General features: G+C 44.4%; 2 protein-coding genes and 5 non-coding genes across 7 annotated transcripts; 3 read left to right on the forward strand and 4 right to left on the reverse strand.

Annotated features, from left to right (window-relative positions):
• Window positions 1-9,966: 9,966 nt before the first annotated feature.
• Window positions 9,967-10,039, reverse strand: Trnaa-agc. The gene has a single exon. It is a non-coding gene; the product is annotated as a tRNA-Ala (tRNA).
• A 61-nt stretch (window positions 10,040-10,100) lies between these two features.
• On the reverse strand, window positions 10,101-10,172 carry Trnap-agg. Its single transcript has one exon. It is a non-coding gene; the product is annotated as a tRNA-Pro (tRNA).
• A 241-nt stretch (window positions 10,173-10,413) lies between these two features.
• On the forward strand, window positions 10,414-10,485 carry Trnae-uuc. The gene has a single exon. It is a non-coding gene; the product is annotated as a tRNA-Glu (tRNA).
• A 1,326-nt stretch (window positions 10,486-11,811) lies between these two features.
• Window positions 11,812-15,699, forward strand: LOC124348706 (uncharacterized protein K02A2.6-like). Its single transcript, XM_046798980.1, has one exon. The coding sequence runs from the start codon at window positions 11,812-11,814 to the stop codon at window positions 15,697-15,699; it is 3,888 nt and encodes a 1,295-aa protein (XP_046654936.1).
• Window positions 15,700-17,256: 1,557 nt separating this feature from the next.
• LOC124351175 lies at window positions 17,257-18,093 on the forward strand. Its single transcript, XM_046801927.1, has 2 exons — window positions 17,257-17,750; window positions 17,924-18,093. The coding sequence occupies exons 1-2, from the start codon at window positions 17,318-17,320 to the stop codon at window positions 18,007-18,009; spliced, it is 519 nt and encodes a 172-aa protein (XP_046657883.1). The 5' UTR covers window positions 17,257-17,317; the 3' UTR covers window positions 18,010-18,093.
• Window positions 18,094-21,876: 3,783 nt separating this feature from the next.
• On the reverse strand, window positions 21,877-21,949 carry Trnaa-agc. The gene has a single exon. It is a non-coding gene; the product is annotated as a tRNA-Ala (tRNA).
• A 61-nt stretch (window positions 21,950-22,010) lies between these two features.
• On the reverse strand, window positions 22,011-22,082 carry Trnap-agg. The gene has a single exon. It is a non-coding gene; the product is annotated as a tRNA-Pro (tRNA).
• Between the last annotated feature and the right edge of the window lie 1,050 nt (window positions 22,083-23,132).

Genomic DNA, 23,132 nt, shown 5'->3' on the forward strand with positions numbered 1-23,132 from the left:
AGAGTTGAGGAAATACTCAAACTCGTGGGAGGAGAGCACACTCAGAGGTTTTGGAATCCGTTCTCGCTGTTTTGATGGCCCAGAAACAGAAGAAGCAAACATATTCCATGTTAACCGTGCCAAAGATAACTTTCGTAAGTTTAGCTTTGAGAAGATCATTACCCCCGATGGCAGAGTTCTTACCTCCAAAGAGGATGTTTCAAGAGAGATGATTTCATATTTTACGTCAATCTTCAAGAACCAACCTTCTTCTGACATGCCAGCAAGGACTGAGTTTCTTGATGGAGTAAGATATTGCTGTAAACCTGCTCCAAACCTTACCGCACCAATTTCCATCCTTGAAATTAAATCTGCCCTTTTCGAAACAAAAAAGAACAAGTCACCTGGTATCGATGACATTCCCTACGAATTTTACTTGACTTTTTGGGACGCAATTGCCCCTCATTTCCTGGATATGTTTAAGCCTGTTCTGGAAAGGGATTCCCTTACACCGTCACAGGGACAAGCGGCAATTAGACTGATCCCCAATTCTTCTGATACTTGTAGAGTTTCGGAATTTTGACCAATTTCTCTTCTGAACTGTGATTACAAAATCATGGCATCTATCTTAGCAAGACGGATGAGGCAGTCCCTGCCAGCTACTATAGGGCCTCATCAAAAAGGTGGGGTACCTGGTAGACTTATTTTTGATAATCTTTGCTTATTCAGGGACGTCATTCAATTCGCTGATAACCGATGTCATGATTCCGACCTTCCAACTACGGGGTTGGGGGGGGGGGTGCTATAGTAGCAGTCGATTTTGAAAAAGCCTACGACCTTGTTAATAGGGATGTCCACTGGAAGATCCTGGATGTCATCGGTTATCCTGCTATCTTCGTCCGTTGGCTACAAATTATGTACTACTCGGTAGCAGATATTTCAATTATCAACGGCTCGGAGGTGGCGGGTACAATCTGTGAGATTAAGTCAATCCGACAGGGATGTCCCCTGTCCATGCATCTTTTTGTTTTGTACATCGTGCCTTTGCTTGTTCGCTTGTTGCATGTTCTCCAGGGAATAAGGGTATTTAATAAAAAAACTTACTGTCAGAGCCTTTGTCGATGACGTTACATTGTTTTTGTCTTGTGATGATGACGTTTGAAAGGCTAGAGAGGTCTTAGTCCCTTGTCAATGGACAAGGGCAAGGATGAACAAAAAGAAAACGAAAGTACTTGGGAACTGGAAACACCGATCACAGTGGCCATCACTGCCATGGCTTGAATCACCATCGACATTGTCCCTGTTAGGTATCAAGTTTTCTCCGTCCATTGTAGAAACTGCTGATAGGGTTTGGAAGGATGCCTTTGGTCATCTTCATGGCATTCTGCGAAAGAGTGCTTCTCTTCGATTTACTCTCTACCAGAGGGTGAATTTTATTAAGACGAAGGCTCTCTTCAGAACTGTATACATAGCCCAAATTCTTCAGTGTAATAGCCAGATGGCTGACCGAATCTTGTCACTGGACATGAACTACATTTGGATGGGGAAAGTAGAAAGACAACAAAGGTCGGTGGTATATCGACCTGTCAATCAGGGGGGTTTAGAAATGATACATTTTGGTCTATTTTATCGTTCCTTGTTTCTTTGCCCCATATACAAAGTTTTAATTGGTTCCGAAAGCCCAGAATGTTCTCTTCTTCGATTCTGGATGTCATTTCCTCTCCGTATCATTCTACCGTCCGTTTTTTGACGCAACACCCAGCCTTTTGCAGTCATGAAGAGACCACCTTACCTCCAGGAACCCCTGCATCACATCAAGAGTCTTCTGTTCTCATCTATCTTGGTGCAGGGGAGACCAATGGTTCATCGAAACAACTATCGCAATTGGATCAAGGAGGTGAGCAGTTCGGGGAAAATTGAAATCCTGTGGCCCAATCTGGATTGGAAGAAAATCTGGGTAGAAACTGCAGTCCTGTCAACTAACATCAGAGAAGCTTTGTTGCTGTTCAACCAGCGACTACTACCTACGAAGACCAGATGCCATCGGTTAGATTCCACTATGGATCAAAATTGCCAATTCTGTCAAAAGGATCCAGAAATCGATGAGCATCTGATGATTCACTGCCATCTTCGACAACCACCACAAGGAACAGCCCGACGCCTCGGCTGGAGAACTAACCCAGATGAAATAATCCGAGGTCACATTGGGCCAAAAGGAAATCTCCGGACAATCTTCACTCTCGTGGCTGCATACATCTTCACAACATGGAAGGAGAGGAGCCATCAACGAATCCCCAGAAAAGAAGAGGTAGAGAAATTATGGGTTTCCCTTTGTCCTCCTGTCCCAAACCAGTAAAATTTGAATTTTTGTCTTTCATTTTGTTTATTATTTTATTTTAGCATTTTCATTCCCTACATTTCTTGTATAATTTGTTTATTTTTGTTTTGTTTTATGTCGTCTGCATCTTAAAAATGAAATTTGTTTTTGTTTATTCTTCTCTCACTTCCCTGACATCGTCTGAGTGCTTTTCCTGATTCCAGGTTTGCCTCAAGTGAAGAATCCGGATTCGGATTCGTCACGGATTCGTCGGATTCGTCACTTGACGGTTTGGATGCAGAAAAGGGATTCAGTGTGCGTTCTGAAAAAAAAACGTTCTACGCTGACAGGAGGTGAATACGGGACATCATGCGGCGAGATTAATTACTTGCAACATCAATTCTAATTATTTCTTTCGAAAGTTGACAGTGACATTTTATAATTGTAGACATCGTAATAAAAATGGACGAGTTGCCAGTTATGCTTGCGGCAGTTCTTGAAATAATACATGACGACGACATCGAAATGGATTTAATAGACAAATACATATATGGAGGTAGAATGGCTGGTCTCATAGTTAACCAGCAATTACGATTCGGTCCTTCGTCTTTTGTTGGTATCAGAAACTAAATCCAAGACACAGTTTGGAGGTATCCAGACGATTTATTCAAACAACATTTCAGGATGTCTAGACATGCTTAAGATGTACTGTAATCCTATTGAGTTAAAAAATTATTATTCCTGTATTCAATCTCATATTATTTCATGCAGGTATTGCTGCAGAGATTTACGGTGTACTTGACAGAGCTAATTAACACAATAATCCATAATACAGCCCTTCCGCCCTATGTGAAACTTCTATTATTTTTATGGACTATAGGCAACCAAGAAAGTTTCAGAGCAATTGGAGATTGCTTCGGAATGTTAAAAGGTGATAAATGATAATGGAGAGGTTCACCACAAATTTATTTTGGAAGGAAATATGCTTGATTTTTTGTGGTGAACCACTTACTGTTAGATATCATTGCTTTCTTCTACTTGTTATGTAATTACATAATTAACATCATTCCAGGTGATGCCCATTACATTTTCATTTGAACATGCCAAATAATAATGGCTCACGGTATGGGTTTCATTTGTTGGCTCGAAGAGAATGAATATCGTAGTATCAGCGAAGATTTTCGTCTTCCATACACCATAGGTAGTGTTTTCCAAGAAACCACATAATCTTAGTAAACAACAGTTATTAACATGTTGTTTTTCATGTGTTCATTCTAGGCGTACTGAACGGCACTATACTTGTCGGAAAAATTATTGTTCAGTAACCCTGCAAGCGACCTGTAGAAAAAATCTTTCATTTACATCGGTAAGCACTGGCTGGCCAGCATCTATGCATGACGCCCGTGTATATGTGAATGGCGAGCTAGGGCAAATGCTTCCTAAAAAACTTGACGGAACCGATTATCATTTAATCGCAGATCTTGCCTGTCCTCTTTCAAGCTATTTGCTGAAATCATACCCGCGGGAAGGCGCAACTGAGGTCAACATTGCGTTGCAAAGTATGCTGCAAAATCATCCCTTAATAAGTTAATCTTTTCCAGGAACAACTGAAGTTCAACCGCACGCTAAATGGTGACATATCAACAATAGAGTGTGCATTTGCCCGCCTAAAAAATTCGTCGTTTAAAATTTCTCTACATGTTAAGACTAGAGTTGATACCAAGTGTCATTATTGCTTGCTACTAACTGCACAATTTCATAATACAAGTTGCCCGCCTTGACGAAGATGACAACGATTATTTTGACGGAAGCAACGAAGACGAAAAGGAAGACGATAAATTTTCCATGGATCTCGAGTCTCATATCGGACGTATCAAGAGAAACCGCATTGCATCTACGTTGTAACCATCATAACTTTGTAAAGTCGAAATTTTCACTCTAAATGGTATGTCGGTAATAATTGGTCTGAAGGTAATAATAACCAAAGGAGGTAATTCAAATTTTGTATTTTTGATGAATACTAAGTGATGTTTCGTTAACGATAACAAATAACGTGAAAAGTCCGTCAACGGACCTTTTTGGGTGTTCGTTAACTTAACGGATAACGCAAACGTTTGGCCTTTTTCAGACGTTATTTTGGACGCTATTTTTTGTTAATGCAGCGTTGCTAAATATCTAATTTTTTGCATTTAAAAAAAAATTTCGCGCTTCCAACATTTTACTGTAGCCTTTTTAGTTTTCCTATGCTTTTTTAATACAAGCTTGTTTCTTTTTCGAAAAGTTTTTTCAAAAAAAGTTTTTTTTAATTGAATTACAAACATAAAAATAGCGTAGAATTTTGCGTTGACGGATACATTTTATAACGGCGTTAATTAACGCGTTAACGTGACGTGAAAAAATCAGACATCGTTAACTTAACGGATAACGCTAACGTTGGGAAAAACACTAACGAAACATCACTGAATAGGCAATATTTTTACCGTGATTGGGTGAACATTTTAATGAGATTTTGATAAATATGGCGGGGTAGCCAGTAAAATGCCTTTGCTTGCTAGTTTATTTATGATCGCTAATTCGACTATTTTCATAATAAACTTAGGATAATTAAACCATATAATTCGCTGATAAAATTCGCTGATAACCCAATTAACAAGAAGTTTAGGATGGTAATCAAAGTATGAATATTGGTTCTATGGTAGACATGGGTTTTTATACTATATGTTATAAAATTTATATGCTTCTTTCTTGCTGAAAAGAGCTTTACAACCCTAAGGACAGTTCAGATATAGTTAATGAAATTAAAGGAGTATGGAACTTAGAAGATACAAAGGTAATCATAAATACATGTCCTTATTTCAATTTCGGTTACATTAGCTTTTATTATAAGAACTAGGTTACTGTGAAGCGGACTTGACTTTTCACCAAAATTACCTAATAATTCTGTGGTAGTGACGGACAAATTTATAGCAAAAATTGCCAAAATAACTAATTTCTCAGTTGATTCGTTAAGATATCAAAGAAAAACCATTCGAGTTAAATTTTGTTGAAACTTTGCTCCTACTGTCTCATCCATGGAGCTTGACTACCTTGAATGATACGACATATTCATACTAACCAAGCTGGGCATGAAGCTTTTTCTGAGATGAGGACTAGAGGAGAAAAAGTAACCAAGGGTCCTAGAAATTTCTGCGCAAAATATTGCCACTTACGAAAGCCATGCCAATTACTAAACAAAAAGATCTTGAGAAGTTTGCTGACATATTATAAGTCGGTTTCAATTGCTTTGAGCAATAAAAGGTGCTAAAATTAACCATTATCAAAATATTTATTGAAATGGACCAATAACCCACATTGCAGTTAAATGCTACCTTAGCAGTTTTATTGGAACCTGTAGTACAATTCTGTAAAGTTAAAATTAAGGAGAGTCCGGGACAATACCGTCGTTTTTCTTTTCTGGTGTATCCAGCTATACACCAACCCAAACACCGGAAGCAAAGTCCACCGTTCCGCAATTTCTGCAATGACCATTGCAAACTTTAACTTTTGTATCAAATGAAATTACAACTTAATTATTACCTTAGTGTACTTCCTTTGGCTATATCCACCAATATTCGATCGGAAAGGTTAAGCCACATAGTTTTTAGCATAGCTCTTCAGGCCATACTCTCGGCTGCTTTCTTGCAGTTATTTCTTCCCGGCGACTCGTTACCGCACTTGCTTTCCATAGACAGAATGTCCTGCATCCCGATGATCTGTTCTGTGTGTGGAATGTGCTCGTACTTTGATCCACCAGGAATTCATTCTGAAATCGTTTGACGTAAAAAATAAAAGAATTAACATCATCCTTTATGTGAATGCTACATGGCTGGGTTTTCCAAGCCGGCAAATGGAAAAGGAAAGAAAATCGCAGGTAGGGTTACCAATTTGGTCAAGGGCAACTGTTTGGTTTGATAATAGGAGGGTAAGGGTAATGAACGCTTGAAAGGCAAAATACCACAATTAAATACCACACGCAAACGTTCCAAAGGTCAGTTCACAGTAGCCTTTCAAAGCGAAAGCACGGCCATGTCTTATCCAACCAAATTCAGAGTCAAGCCTGGAAACGTCGTCTGAAATTTGAATTTCCATGTGAGGGAAGTTTGTGTAAACAGGTGACACCTGAATATGAGGAGAAATTCTTGACAGGTAAAATTTAAAAAAAGTTAGTACTAGTGAATATCATAATCATAAAATGTTGTTTCATCCTAATGTGCCCAGATCCTGATTTTAAGGCAGCTGTTATCGCGAAAGCAACAGCCTATTTTGAAAAAGCCAAAGCAGCAGGATCACTTGTAGCCACTCATTCCACCGCAGGGTAACAAGCATTGAGTAGAGATGAAGACAGAGATCGTGAAGTCAGAGATCGTAAAGCCAGAGATCGTGAAGAGAGAGAGCACGAAGAGAGAGATCGTGAAGAGAGAGAGCGTGAAGAGAGAGAGCGAGAAGAGAGAGATCGTGAAGAGAGAGAGAGAGAGAAAATGGGCCGAGAAGGAGAAGGAATTGGCCGACAAGGCGAAGGAATGGGCCGAGCAGGAAAAAGAATGGGCCAAAAATGAGCGGCATTCGGCAGACTGGGATGCGAATGACGACGATGTTGGTCGGCAGCAACGAAGAGACTCAAACAGAAGTTGAAATTTCCGACAGTGATTCTTCTGGCCGTTCGATATGCAGCATGCAAATCGGAGCAGCTTCGCGAGTTGCAGTCTGAGGAGGAGAGATTGTCGTTGAACCAAAACATATGGCGAAGAGGGGACTAAAAAGGAAGCGGCAGGCTGGTACAAGCCATTCAGATATGAAGAGGCCAACTGCAACAGATGCTGCTGACGAGGAGGCAAAAGTGGGCACACTAGAAAATTTGTCCAAGAAAAAAAATGTTAAGAAGCTAATCACACTGAGTTAGGACAATTACGTAATTGGACTGAAGCGGAGACAGAGTGATTCATTTCCATCATGGAAATATTCAATGATGACTTTGAAAAAGCAACCGCACCGAAAAAACAGCTTTGGAAAAAGGTAATGTCACAGATCTTCTAACTTTTCATGAAAAGCAATAACAGTTTGCTATCAAAAAGGTTTAAAAGTAGCTGAAGAAATTGGGATTCAGCAGTCGGTCCGACAGCGATTGCTCGGTGAAATTAAAAAACCTCAAACGACACTTTTTGAAATTGTGAAGGGAAAAACCGGATTCCTTGATGGAAAAGGAGGAAAATGAGTGGCCATACATGGAAAGTATGACCCAAGTTCTTAAAGATAATCCTACGGTGACCCTAGAAAATATCATTGAGGTGGTGGACTCAGTAAATAAGAAGGTAACTCATATTCCAACTTACTAAATCCCCAAAGTATTAACCTTTCATACTAGGGCAAATGTAATGTCGCAAATCAATCGGAAGGGAAAAAAGGGGATTTCAACGACAGGATGCTTGACATTGAAGAGAAACGAGCGCAGTCTCTTGCAATCATTGCAGAATTTCAGCGTGGGAAGAACGAGGTAATTAACAAGATAGCAATGTTTATCGCATCTTTGGCTGACCGAAAATAAAACGTTATGTTCTACAACACTTGGAACAAATAAAACAACGTGTGGGGTGCGGAAGTTCCTCTGGAGTTGGTCCCGGTAGGGTGGAAGGCAACAGACGGCGTGGCAGTTTTCGTACCTGCCATCTAGTAGTATTTGGGAGAGTCAAAATCAGTATTTCGAAAAAGATTGCATTATTGGAAAAGATCAAAGCGTCGTTATCGATGATTTCCCGTAATGTCCCAGGCAAAAACGGTCACATCTGATCATTATGAGGCGTAAAGAGTCTGCAATTGTGCAATGCTAGGCAAAACATGTGATACTGGAGATGCAGGGTATCGATCCCCGTACTTCTCGCATGCTAAGCGAGCGCTCTACCATCTGAGCTACATCCCCATGAAATGCAACACTTGAAGTGATTATAACCAACAATAATAAAATCAGAATGGGTCTTCGAGGTCTCATCCGGGAATCGAACCCGGGACCTCTCGCACCCTAAGCGAGAATCATACGACTAGACCAATGGGCCGTGTTCATAGAGTGTCAAAATGTGTTTCGAGCGTCTATGTCCAAAGTGAATTGCTTGTCTTTTGAGTTATGCGATTGGGTTCACTTTGTAGCTGTGACGAAAAAGATTGGCCGTCTCCGGACTATTCTTGTTTGATTTACATTTTGAATGTGCCAAAATAGCTCAGTTGGGAGAGCGTTAGACTGAAAATCTAAAGGTCCCTGGTTCGATCCCGGGTTTCGGCAGGAATCTTCGTTCAAAATCCCATATGGTCTAGTGGCTAGGATACCTGGCTTTCACCAAGGAGGCTCGGGTTCGATTCCCGGTATGGGAACGGAGAGATACGTTTTATTCAGGAATTCTATTGTTTCAATTCTTTTCGTTTATTTGCGGATATTTCCGGTGTTACAGTAACAAGTTGGAAATCAGCAAAGATAATCCCAATTTGATGTTGGTCCGTGTGGGGTGCGGAAGTTCCTCTGGAGTTGGTCCCGGAAGGCAACAGACGGTGTGGCAGTTTTCGTACCTGCCATCTAGTAGTATTTGGGAGAGTCAAAATCAGTATTTCGAAAAAGATTGCATTATTGGAAAAGATCAAAGCGTCGGTATCGATGATTTCCCGTAATGTCCCAGGCAAAAACGGTCACATCTGATCATTATGAGGAGTAAAGAGTCTGCAATTGTGCAATGCTAGGCAAAACATGTGGTACTGGAGATGCAGGGTATCGATCCCCGTACTTCTCGCATGCTAAGCGAGCGCTCTACCATCTGAGCTACATCCCCATGAAATGCAACACTTGAAGTGATTATAGACAACAATAATAAAATCAGAATGAATCTTCTAGGGGTCATTCGGGAATCGAACCCGGGACCTCTCGCACCCTAAGCGAGAATCATACGACTAGACCAATGAGCCATGTTCAAAGAGTGTCAAAATGTGTTTCGAGCGTCTATGTCCAAAGTGAATTGCTTGTCTTTTGAGTTATGCGATTGGGTTCACTTTGTAGCTGTGACGAAAAAGATTGGCCGTCTCCGGACTATTCTTGTTTGATTTACATTTTGAATGTGCCGAAATAGCTCAGTTGGGAGAGCGTTAGACTGAAGATGTAAAGGTCCCTGGTTCGATCCCGTGTTTCGGCAGGAATCTTCGTTCAAAATCCCATATGGTCTAGTGGCTAGGATATCTGGCTTTCACCCAGGAGGCTCGGGTTCGATTCCCGGTATGGGAATGGAGAGATACGTTTTATTCAGGAATTCTATTGTTTCAATTCTTTTCGTTTATTTGCGGATATTTTCGGTGTTACAGTAACAAGTTGGAAATCAGCAAAGATAATCCCAATTTGATGTTGGTCCGTGTGGGGTGCGGAAGTTCCTCTGGAGTTGGTCCCGGTAGGCAACAGACGGCGTGGCAGTTTTCGTACCTGCCATCTAGTAGTATTTGGGAGAGTCAAAATCAGTATTTCGAAAAAGATTGCATTATTGGAAAAGATCAAAGCGTCGTTATCGATGATTTCCCGTAATGTCCCAGGCAAAAACGGTCACATCTGATCATTATGAGGCGTAAAGAGTCTGCAATTGTGCAATGCTAGGCAAAACATGTGGTACTGGAGATGCAGGGTATCGATCCCCGTACCTCTCGCATGCTAAGCGAGCGCTCTACCATCTGAGCTACATCCCCATGAAATGCAACCTTGAAGTGATTATAGTCGACAATAATAAAATCAGAACGGGCTCTTCGAGGGCTCATCCGGGAATCGAACCCGGGACCTCTCGCACCCTAAGCGAGAATCATACGACTAGACCAATGAGCCGTGTTTAAAGAGTGTCAAAATGTGTTTCGAGCGTCTATGTCCAAAGTGAATTGCTTGTGTTTTGAGTTATGCGTTTGGGTTCACTTTGTAGCTGTGACAAAAAAGATTGGCCGTCTCCGGAATATTCTTGTTTGATTTACATATCGAATGCGCCGAAATAGTTCAGTTGGGAGAGCGTCAGACTGAAGATGTAAAGGTCCCTGGTTCGATCCCGGGTTTCGGCAGGAATCTTCGTTTAAAATCCCATATGGTCTAGTGGCTAGGATACCTGGCTTTCACCCAGGAGGCTCGGGTTCGATTCCCGGTATGGGAACGGAGAGATACGTTTTATTCAGGAATTCTATTGTTTCAATTCTTTTCGTTTATTTGCGGATATTTCCGGCGTTACAGTAACAAGTTGGAAATCAGCAAAGATAATCCCAATTTGATGTTGGTCCGTGTGGGGTGCGGAAGTTCCTCTGGAGTTGGTCCCGGTAGGGTGGAAGGCAACAGACGGCGTGGCAGTTTTCGTACCTGCCATCTAGTAGTATTTGGGAGAGTCAAAATCAGTATTTCGAAAAAGATTGCTGGAATGACTTGGCAATGTCGCTCCCCTCCCCTTGCAGCATTGAGACGGCAGTTGGACCTAGTACGTTGACGAGCGAATACATCCTGTTTCTCTCCTCTCAATTCTCTCATCGTTTCACTTCATTCCATGGCGCAGTTGGTATATTCTTAGTGAATTCCCGAACTTATTCCCTGACTCTCATTCAGTTCCGGTAGTGTGTGACTGTGAGGACATTTTCAACTCGTTTCTTGTGAATTTTCCCCCTGGCTTTGTCCCGGCGTGGTCTTGTTGAGGCCGCCATTTTGGTTTTGAGTGTGTTTCTCCCTTACACCGATCCATTTTCTATCGTTCTTTATCGCCGGCATCCCTTGCCATAGTTTCATCCTCGTTCGAATTCATTGATGTCATTTTCCCCCATTTTTTTTTCGCGTTTTCGTGCATCTATTGTCCGTTAAATTCACACCCCATTTCATTCTTGAAGAGGGCCCACATGTTGCGTGCCCGCCATTCTTTCTTTCACCGTCAACGTTCGGCACATTTGTTTCATTTTCGTCATTTCATTTTCACATTCACATCTTTCATTTTTTTGTTTTCCTTTCGCCCATCAGTCGGATACCCTACGTTTCCGTCGATTTCATTTTCAACGTTTCCCTTCCGTCATTTCATTTTCACATTTCAATATTTCATTTTTTTTGTTCTCTCTCGCCCACCAGTCATTTACATTCAATTCTTTCATTCAGCCCCGTTCAAATACTTCATTCAATTCAATTCACTTTGTTCATTCAATTCAATTCGCTTAGTTCATTCTTTTTCATCCGGTCTCCCTCGTTTGTCATTGCCCCCCCATCTTGTTGGTGATTCATTTCCCGTGGTGTCGCGATGCCTCCCAAACCATTCAAACCATATGGCACGCCGCCCCATCTTGATTTAGAAGAATTCAAAGACAACTTTGAGATATGACATCAGCAGTGGAAGATATTTCTCTCCCTCTCCACCATCAACACGGCGCTGCCTCAGGGTGAACGCCCGGAATACATCGCAAACATTCTCCTGTCCTGTCTCTCGAATGCGACACTGAAGGCGGTGTTGACAATGGGTCTATCCGCGACCGACTTGGTGGATGCTGACGTCATTATCAAGAAACTGCAGGAGCGGTGCAACGCTGGCCGAAATTGTCATGTTTGGCGCCAGCAGTTTGCGTCTCGTGTTCAGCGTGATTCCGAATCAGTCAAAAATTGGCTCGGCGACCTTCGAGATATTGCTCGCAAGTGCGAGTTCGAAAAGGATTGCTGTGCTGCCTGCCAGAACACACGTCTGTTGGGACAAATCGTTTTCGGTGTTTCTGACGACGAAGTGCGTCGTAAGCTTTTGGAGCTCGGCGCTAAGCTGACACTGGATAAAGCCATCAACATTATCCGCACGGCAGAGGCTACGCGTCTACAGTCGTCCAACATGAAGCAGGGCACCACAGCACCGGTGAATCAAATCAAGTCTACTACAGGAAAGCGCCTCAACGACAAACAGGCTCCGTCTCCGAAAAGTCAGTACCGCGGTAAACCATCTGTTCGTTGGCATCCGCCCGGTTGTCATCCGTATGGTTGCTGGAACTGCGGATCAGCTTCACGTCATGCTAAAGAGGAGTGCCCTGCGTTCGGGAAGGAATGCCATTCGTGCCACAAGTCGGGTCATTTCCAGTCCGTGTGCACTCAAGCTAATTCGTCCCCGAAACCTGAGACGGCCGGCAGTATTTTGATTCAGTCCATCCTTCACAACGACATGGTCCGGCTCAGTGTCACCCCTGCCTGCAGCGTTGAAGAGTCGTTCATTCAGATGCTTCCGGATACTGGAGCGTCCATCGATGCCATTCCGGCTTGTTTATACCGGTGTCAGTTCAAAGACATTCCGTTATCTTCTCATGGACCCAAGGCAATCACTGCTACAGGAGCTCCAATAGTGTCACTAGGCCAGTTTCCGGCATCGTTTGTTTGGGCCGCCAGTTCCGGTGGTCCGGTTGTCACTTCAATCCACGTTCTTCAAGATCTACAGCAACCGGTCATCTCGAAAGCGACGCAGAAAAAACTTGGAATGCTCCCCGCCCAATACCCTCACGCTTGTGTATTGGCGGCTATTACCACTTCCCCATCGGATGTTCCAAAGTTGCCAGATATCCAATCGACATTGAGTGAGTTGATGAAGGAGGTGCCTTCAATATTCGACGGTGTTTGCCGGCCCATGCGCGGCGCACCCTGCCAATTCCAGCTCAAGGACGATGCTGTCCCCTCATCCATCCGTGGTTCGCGCCCTATTTCCGTTCCGCTGATGCCGAAGGTCAAACGCGAGTTAGATTCATTGGAGAACCAGCAGGTCATCGCCAAAGTATCTGAACCGACGGCGTGGGTCCATCCCATAGTGATTGTTCCAAAAGCGGACGACGAAATCAGGATCTGCGGTGATTTCACTTCTCTCAACCGATGCATCATCCGTCCGGTTTTCGAGGCCCCGACACCCTTTCAGGCGGTCCGCACGATCCCTCCGGGAATGAAATTCTTCACTGTCATCGACGCTCTCAAAGGCTATCATCAAGTGGAACTTGACGCCGAGTCCAGCCTCATGACGACCATTTCAACTCCGTATGGCCGCTACAAATACCTTCGCCTGCCTTTTGGTGTATCTCTCGCCGGTGATGACTACGGTCGGCGTCTTGCCGATATTTTTGATGATTTCCCGAACTGCCGGCGTGTAGTCGAAGACGTTCTGGTCTTTTCTGCCACTTGGGACGAACACGTTAGTCTCGTACGGCGTTTATTTCATCTCGCGGCGGAACATCAAATAGCCATCAACGTGAAAAAAATTGTTTTTGCTCAACCCTCCGTGTTGTTTGGCGGCTACGTCGTCAGTGAGAGTGGTTTCCTGCCCAATCCGGATCTTCTCAAGGCCATTCGTGAGTTCCCGAAGCCAACATGCGTTTCAGAGATGCGGGCCTTTCACGGCCTCTGTCAACAAGTTGGTAACTTTTCAGACGAATTGGCAACCCTTCTTCGCCCCCTGGCTCCCCTCTTACGAAAGGATTTTGTATGGGAATGGACTCAACAACACGAAACGGACTTTCAGGCTGTCCGGGCCGCCTTATCTTCGTCGTCCGTTTCCAAATTGGCGTTTTACAACCCGGCTCATCCGACGTCCCTCCATGTTGATGCTTCTCGTCTGCGCGGATTAGGCTTCATCCTCCGTCAGCAGCAGACCAATGGCAGTTGGAATGTCGTCCAAGCTGGATCCCGCTTCCTGTCGGATGCCGAGTCCCGCTACGCCATGATTGAACTGGAGTGTTTGGCTGCGGCATGGGCGATGCGGAAATGCCGGCAATTTCTTGAGGGACTTCCATCGTTTAATCTCTTTACGGATCACCGCCCCTTGATCCCCATTCTAAACGATTACTTTCTAGACAAGCTAGACAATCCCCGGATTTTGCGCCTTCGCCTTTCCATGCAGCGATATTCTTTCGTCGCGTCGTGGGTTCCTGGAAGAAATAATGTAATGGCCGACGCGTTATCCCTTTCTCCTGTTGATCAGCCTTCTCCAACAGATGAAATTGCAGAAGGCCCCCATTCTGCTTCCGAGCATGTTCACCTGATGGATGTGATGGAAGGTTCAAGCTCCAGCAATCCTGATATTTTGCTATCATCAGTATCTGCTGCATCGGCCGTCGATCCTGTGCTGATTTCTCTCCGTCACACCATTCTACAAGGTTTTCCTAACGATAAATGCAACCTTCCTTTAGATCTCCGTCCGTTCTGGCAGGTCCGCAGTCAACTTTATATTGATGGGGACCTCATCCTTGTCGGCCCTCGTGTTGTCATCCCGGTTTCCTTACGTCAAGAAGTTCTCCGGCGGCTCCTTCAGATGCACCAGGGAGCGACGAAGATTCGTCAGCGCGCACGTCAATCGGTGTATTGGCCGTCCATCGACAATGACATCGTTATGGCCGTCAAGTCTTGCCCAACATGCTCCGAGCTTCTCCCTTCCAACCCGTCGGAGCCCCTTCTTCCACACGAACCGGCATCCCGTCCGTTCGAATTTATCTTTGCCGACCTTGGCACTTTTCGCGGTCGCGATTTTTTTATTGTTGCCGACCAGTTCAGTGGTTGGCCCCAGGTGTACCCCTTTCCAGACACCAACACATCTACACGGCGAATCATCGACGCCCTCCGCTCCTTCTTCACTTGCGGAGCAGGCGCTCCTGTCAAGCTTTGGTCAGACGGTGGCCCGCAGTTCAAGTCGGATGAGTACCTAACTTTCCTTCGAGAATGGGACATCTCTCACGGCCGGTCTTCTCCTCATCATCCCAAGTCTAACGGTTATGCGGAAGCTGCCGTGAAATCAATGAAAAAACTCATTGCTGGATCCTGGACCTCAGGCTCCTTTGACCTGGACAAGTTTGGAAAGGGCCTCCTCCTCTTCCGTAATGCTCCCATTGCTGGAGGCGCATCCCCTTCTCAGGTGGTCTTTAACCGACCCACCCGTGACCTAATCCCGGCTCATCGTCGTTCGTTTGCGCCTGAATGGCAGAAGGCTGCCGGAATTCTCGAAAAACGCGCACCCCGCGCCAAAGAACTCCGTACACTCCATTACAACCGCACCACACGCCCACTTCCTGCCCTTCGCGTCGGTGATAACGTCGTAATTCAGCATCACCGTTCCAAACGCTGGACAACTCCGGGAATCATCGTGGAAGTTGGCGCATTCAGGGACTATTTGGTAAAGACCCCTGCTGGTCGGCTTTTCCGTCGTAATCGACGTTTTCTTCGTTTGCATTCCCCTACGGCCGTGCCTCATAGCCCGTCTCCGGCGCCAAATAGTGTCCTTCCTCCGGTTTCATCTTCTTCTCCGACGACAGCAGCCCCTCCTGTTCCCGCGGCTCCCGCTGACGCATCACCGGCCGGTCCTCGTCGCTCGACGCGTCTTGCGGCCAAGAAACCGTAATTTCCATACGCTGGTGAACTAGTGTTCTTAACGGAATGTTGTTTCATTCATTCATTTCGTGTTCATTAGTCCCCTGATTTGGCTGATTATTCGTCCATTCATTTTTTTATTGTTCCTTTCTCTTTCCATCACTTCCCATTCAGCCGTCTTCTGCTTTTGTGTCATCACATGTTTCCTTTTTGGTTTTCGTTTTTTCCCCCCTGATCATCTCTTGTAACTTCATTGTTTGTTTGTCTGTTTCGTGATTTGTCCCTTGGAGAAAAAGACATGGAATGACTTGGCAATGTCGCTCCCCTCCCCTTGCAGCATAGAGATGGCAGTTTGACCTAGTACGTTGACGAGCGAATACATCCTGTTTCTCTCCTCTCAATTCTCTCATCGTTTCACTTCATTCCAATTGCATTATTGGAAAAGATCAAAGCGTCGGTATCGATGATTTCCCGTAATGTCCCAGGCAAAAACGGTCACATCTGATCATTATGAGGCGTAAAGAGTCTGCAATTGTGCAATGCTAGGCAAAACATGTAGTACTGGAGATGCAGGGTATCGATCCCCGTACTTCTCGCAGTCTAAGCGAGCGCTCTACCATCTGAGCTACATCCCCATGAAATGCAACACTTGAAGTGATTATAGTCAACAATAATAAAATCAGAATGGGTCTTCGAGGGCTCATCCGGGAATCGAACCAGGGACCTCTCGCACCCTAAGCGAGAATCATACGACTAGACCAATGGGCCGTGTTCATAGAGTGTCAAAATGTGTTTCGAGCGTCTATGTCCAAAGTGAATTGCTTGTCTTTCCCCATGAAATGCAATACTTGAAGTGATTATAGACAACAATAATAAAATCAGAATGGGTCTTCGAGGGCTCATCCGGGAATCGAACCAGGGACCTCTCGCGCCCTAAGCGAGAATCATACGACTAGACCAATGAGCCGTGTTCAAAGCGTGTCAAAATGTGTTTCGAGCGTCTATGTCCAAAGTGAATTGCTTGTCTTTTGAGTTATGCGATTGGGTTCACTTTGTAGCTGTGACGAAAAAGATTGGCCGTCTCCGGACTATTTTTGTTTGATTTACATTTTAAATGTGCCGAAATAGCTCAGTTGGGAGAGCGTTAGACTGAAGATGTAAAGTTCCCGGGTTTCGGCAGGAATCTTCGTTCAAAATCCCATATGGTCTAGTGGCTAGGATACCTGGCTTTCACCCAGGAGGCTCGTGTTCGATTCCCGGTATGGGAACGGAGAGATACGTTTTATTCAGGAATTCTATTGTTTCAATTCTTTTCGTTTATTTGCGGATATTTCCGGTGTTACAGTAACAAGTTGGAAATCAGCAAAGATAATCCCAATTTGATGTTGGTCCGTGTGGGGTGCGGAAGTTCCTCTGGAGTTGGTCCCGGTAGGGTGGAAGGCAACAGACGGCGTGGCAGTTTTCGTACCTGCCATCTAGTAGTATTTGGGAGAGTCAAAATCAGTATTTCGAAAAAGATTGCATTATTGGAAAAGATCAAAGCGTCGTTATCGATGATTATTATCATTCAGTCACTTCGACCTTAACGGTGTAGAACTGATTTATTAGCTCCTCCAAAGACAAAAAATAATCTGGCAACGCCCGACCGTATGCACAGTGGGCGTGCCAGATCCCCCACATCCTCAGAACCTTTTCAGCTCCGTCCAAACTTAGTCATGGGTGATATTCCGTCCTCGACTTCGTCAAGTGAATCTACTAAACGTCGTCGTGCCTTACGTAGCATGTCTGGTGACACGCTTACTGTAGATTTAGGTGAAAATAGTGTTAATACGCCTGAGTTACCACCTGGTATTCCGAACTCCACAGATTCGCATGGTGCGAAGAAAAACAAGAAGAAGCGTCGTCGTTCTCGCGATAGCTCCCCTTCTGATTCAGGCTCAGGATCATCGTCTTCTTCTAGATCTCCCGATCGTAAAAAATCCCGCAAGGATGGCACGGATTCAGGCGGATTCGACGAGCCATCCAACGTCGCCATGCTGCCTCGATCACGTGTTCGTGACCTACGTCGATGGATGAAAGAAGGTATTGAATCCAAAACCGAGGGAAACACCCTCCGATCTGCTTATGTTCCCAAATTTGAGGGTGACTTTGAACTTATGGCTCCTTTATTGGACCCATCAATGGCTCGCAAATGGCTGCGCAATCTTGGTGAATCGTCTGATCGAGCTAAGCTGAAAGACTTTTGGGAAAAACAGCTCTTATTATTGCAGAGAGAAGTGAAAGATGCCTTTCAGCCTCTTGCCTACATGTTGGGCGTCATGCCCGAAAATTCCGATGCTGAGATGCCCGTTCAAACTGCTATACGCCTGCTGGGCCACCTGTTTTCTCGCATCACCAAGATGAGACGTCCCAACGCCATGCGTCACTGTGCGCCCAAATTCTCTACGATGTTGATCGATAATCGTCTGTTCTCATCTCGTGATTACCGTAATTTGTTTGGCAACAAATTTATTGACGCTTTGGAGAAAGAAGCGATTGCTGATGCCAAAATGGATCAGATCGGACGCTACGGTGGTACTTCCAACAGCCGTGGAGGCAATACTCATCTCCGCAGAGGCGGATCCAACTCTGGTTTTGGCGCCAATTTCAAATCCAACGGTAACTGGAACTTCAACAAACCACACTCGTCTAACCGCAACAAGTCTTGCGGACAACAATTTACCGGCGCTTCTAATAATAACAAGTATGTATCAAATTTTCTCCCCCCTGTCTTTTCTGTCAATAGCTCGATTGTAGGCGGTCGCCTCTCTCTTTTCTCTGATGCCTGGCATGCTTTCACTGATGATCCTTGGATCTTAAACATTATTGAATATGGGTATTCTATTGAATTTACTCATCCCCCCGTCCAGAAGCTTATTCCACCAGAAGTAATTATGGACAAAGAGAAAACCTCTATTTGCAACTCAGAAGTCGAGTCCCTTAAAAAGAAAGGAGCCATCGTCGTGGCCCCCTCTCCCGTTGATAGTTTTATCAGTAATCAATTTGTCGTCCCCAAAAAAACCGAAAACCGGGAAGTTTCGCCCTATTTTTAATCTCAAAGCGCTTAACCAATTTATTCGCTATGAGCACTTCAAAATGGAATGCTTAGATAATGTAAAATATTTGATTTGCAGAAACGATTGGCTTGTCAAACTCGACTTACAAGATGCTTATTTTGTAGTGCCTGTGACCAGTCAACATCGCAAATTTTTGCGTTTCATATGGGATGGCGTCGTATACGAATATGTATGCTTGCCGTTCGGTTTGAGTAGCGCCCCACGGATATTTACTAAGCTCATGAAACCAATAATCGCTCATTCACGTAAACTTGGTATTCGTCTACTAATTTATCTTGATGATCTGTTAATCTTGGGCAGTTCCCCTAATGGCGTTCTACAACATTTGCGCTCAGTAGTGAATTTACTTGTGTCCCTTGGTTTCCTAATAAATTGGGAAAAATCGGTCGTAACCCCGTCTCAGTCCATCGAATTTCTAGGTCTCGAAATCGACTCGCGCATGTTGTCATTTTCTCTTCCCAAAAGTAAAGTTGATAACATTGTCTCCCTCTGCCAATCTATTTTGCAAAAAGATCGAGTAAAGCTTCACGAGCTCGCCGCAGTACTCGGAAATTTCTCTTGGTCGATAACATCAGTTCCTTACGCCCCAAGTCACTACCGGTCCTTACAGAGATTTTATATTCAGGCTGTCGGAGATTTTAGTAATTTGAACAAACTCGTTACCCTCACGCAAGAAGCGCGAATTGATATTCAATGGTGGGTTCATAATCTTAAACTTTCAAATGACAAATCAATAATTCCACCATGTCCCGACTTATCGATTTATTCTGATGCCTCATTAAAAGGATGGGGATCGGTTTGCGATGGCGTTACTGCAAGAGGCCCCTGGCCTCTTGAAGACCAATCACGTCATATTAACGAGCTCGAATTACTAGGCTCCCTTTACGCCCTGCAAATTTTTACCCAAAATTCATCCGATATATCTGTTTCTCTCCTTTTGGACAATTCTACAGCTGTAGCTTACGTAAATAATTGCGGTGGTACCAAGTCCCATTCCCTCTCCGCCATCTCTTCTCAATTGACTTCCTGGTGTGAAACACGCAACATCTCTTTGTCGGCTTCCCATTTACCCGGAATGTTTAATTCCATTGCAGACCGGGAGTCACGGTCGACATTGGACCCAAGCGATTGGATGCTATTCACAGGGGCATTCAAACGTCTTCAGGATGTGTGGCCCATGGAGGTGGATCTTTTTTCGGCGGCGTGGAACAAACAATTGCCGAAGTTTGTTTCCTGGCTTCCCCAGCCGAACGCGATAGCCGTGAACGCCTTCTCCCTCAATTGGTCACGCCTGAATTGTTACGCATTCCCCCCATTCGCAATGATTCCGAGATGTCTGACAAAGATAAAGAAGGAGAAAGCTGTTCTCATTTTGGTTTGCCCACTTTGGCCGTCTCAGCCGTGGTACCCTCTCCTGTTGGAAATGGCATCGGACATTCCGAGAGTGTTCAGCTCACACCCGATCCTCATTCATTCGAACTCCCTCGAGCCACACCCACTCATTCAATCGAAAAAATTCCTCCTAGCCGCATGGAAATTATCAGGGGACGCCTTGAAAAGCGAGGCCTTCCGCCATCAGTTGTTAGATTATTGCTGGCCAGCTCCCGTGGATCTACGTTATCTACCTACCAGTCAGCCTGGAACGGTTGGTACCGTTGGTGCATGGCAGGGAACCAAGATCCCTTGTCAAACGATCTAAATACTATCCTGCAGTATCTCACTCACTTGTTTGATTCCGGTCTTGCGTCGGAAACGATAAATTTACATCGATCTATGTAATCAATGACCTTGGAGCCCGTAAACGGCATAAATATCGGGGAACACCCGTTGGTGGTCCAGCTTTTAAAAGGATGCTACAATTCATTACCCCCTCGCCCTCGATATAACAACATGTGGAATCCAGATGACGTTTTAAAATTCATATCGTCGTTACCTGATAATTCTGATCTCTCCCTTTCAGTCATCTCTTATAAACTCGTTACCCTGACGGCTCTGTCATCTCTTCTTCGAGTGTCCGAAATCGCGTCTATTTCGAGAACCTCAATTCATTGCTCCGCGTCTGCAGCGACCTTTTCTCTTTCTCGCCCGCGCAAAACCCAAAATGATGGGCCGTTACAATCTATTTCTTTGCCCCGCCTCTCCGGTCGTATTTGTCCAGTTGATTGCCTTGAAAATTATCTAGGACGCTCCAAATCATTGTGTCCATCATCAGATTCTCTGTTTATCTCGCTTAAGAAACCTTATCGAGCGGTGGGCTCTTCCACTATCGCCAGATGGATTAAGAAGTGTCTGTCAGACGCTGGAATAGATGAATCATTTTCTGCGCATTCCACAAGAGGCTCTGGTGCATCTAAAGCAGCCAAAATTGGCATTCCCATTGAAAAAATTTTGAAAGCCGCTAGTTGGAGTAATGAGTCAACATTTAATCGATTTTACAATCGCCCTTTGACTTCCGCGTCTGTTGCGAGTTCAATTCTCTCACAAACAGATTGAAATCATCTTTAAAATCACCGTTAAGGTCGAAGTGGCTGAATGATAATAATTGTGGATTACTCTAGAGTCGCGTAGCGACCCGAAGAGTAATCTAGATTATTAGAAATGAATGAACGAGACCTTAACGGTCTCGTTATTCCCTCCCTCACCTCCCTGTTTAATTATCATGTTCTTTTTCTTTTACAGAGGTAAACGCTTCGTTAACTCCAAGAACGGCTACGGCAATTAACGTATCCTTGGGAAGATTTTGTTCGCGTTCCTCATCAACACAGAATTTCTCATTTTTGGAAGTCAATCGTGTTTGTGTTTATTTGTGTCTGTGAAAAGTTCTTAGGATGTGGGGATCTGGCACGCCCACTGTGCATACGGTCGGGCATTGCCAGATTATTTTTTGTCTTTGGAGGAGCTAATAAATCAGTTCTACACCGTTAAGGTCTCGTTCTTTCATTTCTAATAATCTAGATTACTCTTCGGGTCGCTACGCGACTCTAGAGTAATCCACAATTTCCAGTAATGTCCCAGGCAAAAACGGTCACATCTGATCATTATGAGGCGTAAAGAGTCTGCAATTGTGCAATGCTAGGCAAAATATGTGGTACTGGAGATGCAGGGTATCGATCCCTGTACTTCTCGCATGCTAAGCGAGCGCTCTACCATCTGAGCTACATCCCCATGAAATGCAACATTTGAAGTGATTATAGACAACAATAATAAAATCAGAATGGGTCTTCGAGGGCTCATCCGGGAATCGAACCCGGGACCTCTCGCACCCTAAGCGAGAATCATACGACTAGACCAATGAGCCGTGTTCAAAGCGTGTCAAAATGTGTTTCGAGCGTCTATGTCCAAAGTGAATTGCTTGTCTTTTGAGTTATGCGATTGGGTTCACTTTGTAGCTGTGACGAAAAAGATTGGCCGTCTACCGGAATATTATTGTTTGATTTACATTTTTACATGTGCCGAAATAGCCCAGTTGGGAGAGCGTTAGACTGAAGATCTAAAGGTCCATGGTTCGATACCTGGTTTCGGCAGGAATCTTCGTTCAAAATCCCATATGGTCTAGTGGCTAGGATACCTGGCTTTCACCCAGGAGGCTCGTGTTCGATTCCCGGTATGGGAACGGAGAGATACGTTTTATTCAGGAATTCTATTGTTTCAATTCTTTTCGTTTATTTGCGGATATTTCCTGTGTTACAGTAACAAGTTGGAAATCAGCAAAGATAATCCCAATTTGATGTTGGTCCGTGTGGGGTGCGGAAGTTCCTCTGGAGTTGGTCCCGGTAGGGTGGAAGGCAACAGACGGCGTGGCAGTTTTCGTACCTGCCATCTAGTAGTATTTGGGAGAGTCAAAATCAGTATTTCGAAAAAGATTGCATTATTGGAAAAGATCAAAGCGTCGGTATCGATGATTTCCCGTAATGTCCCAGGCAAAAACGGTCACATCTGATCATTATGAGGCGTAAAGAGTCTGCAATTGTGCAATGCTAGGCAAAACATGTGGTACTGGAGATGCAGGGTATCGATCCCCGTACTTCTCGCATGCTAAGCGAGCGCTCTACCATCTGAGCTACATCCCCATGAAATGCAACACTTTAAGTGATTATAGACAACAATAATAAAATCAGAATGGATCTTCTAGGGCTCATCCGGGAATCGAACCCGGGACATCTCGCACCCTAAGCGAGAATCATACGACTAGACCAATGAGCCGTGTTCAAAGAGTGTCAAAATGTGTTTCGATCGTCTATGTCCAAAGTGAATTGCTTGTCTTTTGAGTTATGCGATTGGGTTCACTTTGTAGCTGTGACGAAAAAGATTGGCCGTCTACCGGACTATTCTTGTTTGATTTACATTT

Source organism: Daphnia pulicaria, chromosome 7 (genome assembly GCF_021234035.1).
Source record: "Daphnia pulicaria isolate SC F1-1A chromosome 7, SC_F0-13Bv2, whole genome shotgun sequence".
NCBI lineage: Eukaryota > Metazoa > Arthropoda > Branchiopoda > Diplostraca > Daphniidae > Daphnia > Daphnia pulicaria.

Bases quoted from the DNA above. Each gene is read 5' to 3' on its own strand.
- LOC124348706 (XM_046798980.1), top strand. From the start codon at position 11,812: ATGGGTCTATCCGCGACCGACTTGGTGGATGCTGACGTCATTATCAAG.
- LOC124351175 (XM_046801927.1), top strand. From the start codon at position 17,318: ATGCACAGTGGGCGTGCCAGATCCCCCACATCCTCAGAACCTTTTCAG. The intron at 17,751-17,923 runs GTATTGAATCCA...TGGGAAAAACAG, and splicing joins ACGTCGATGGATGAAAGAAG to CTCTTATTATTGCAGAGAGA.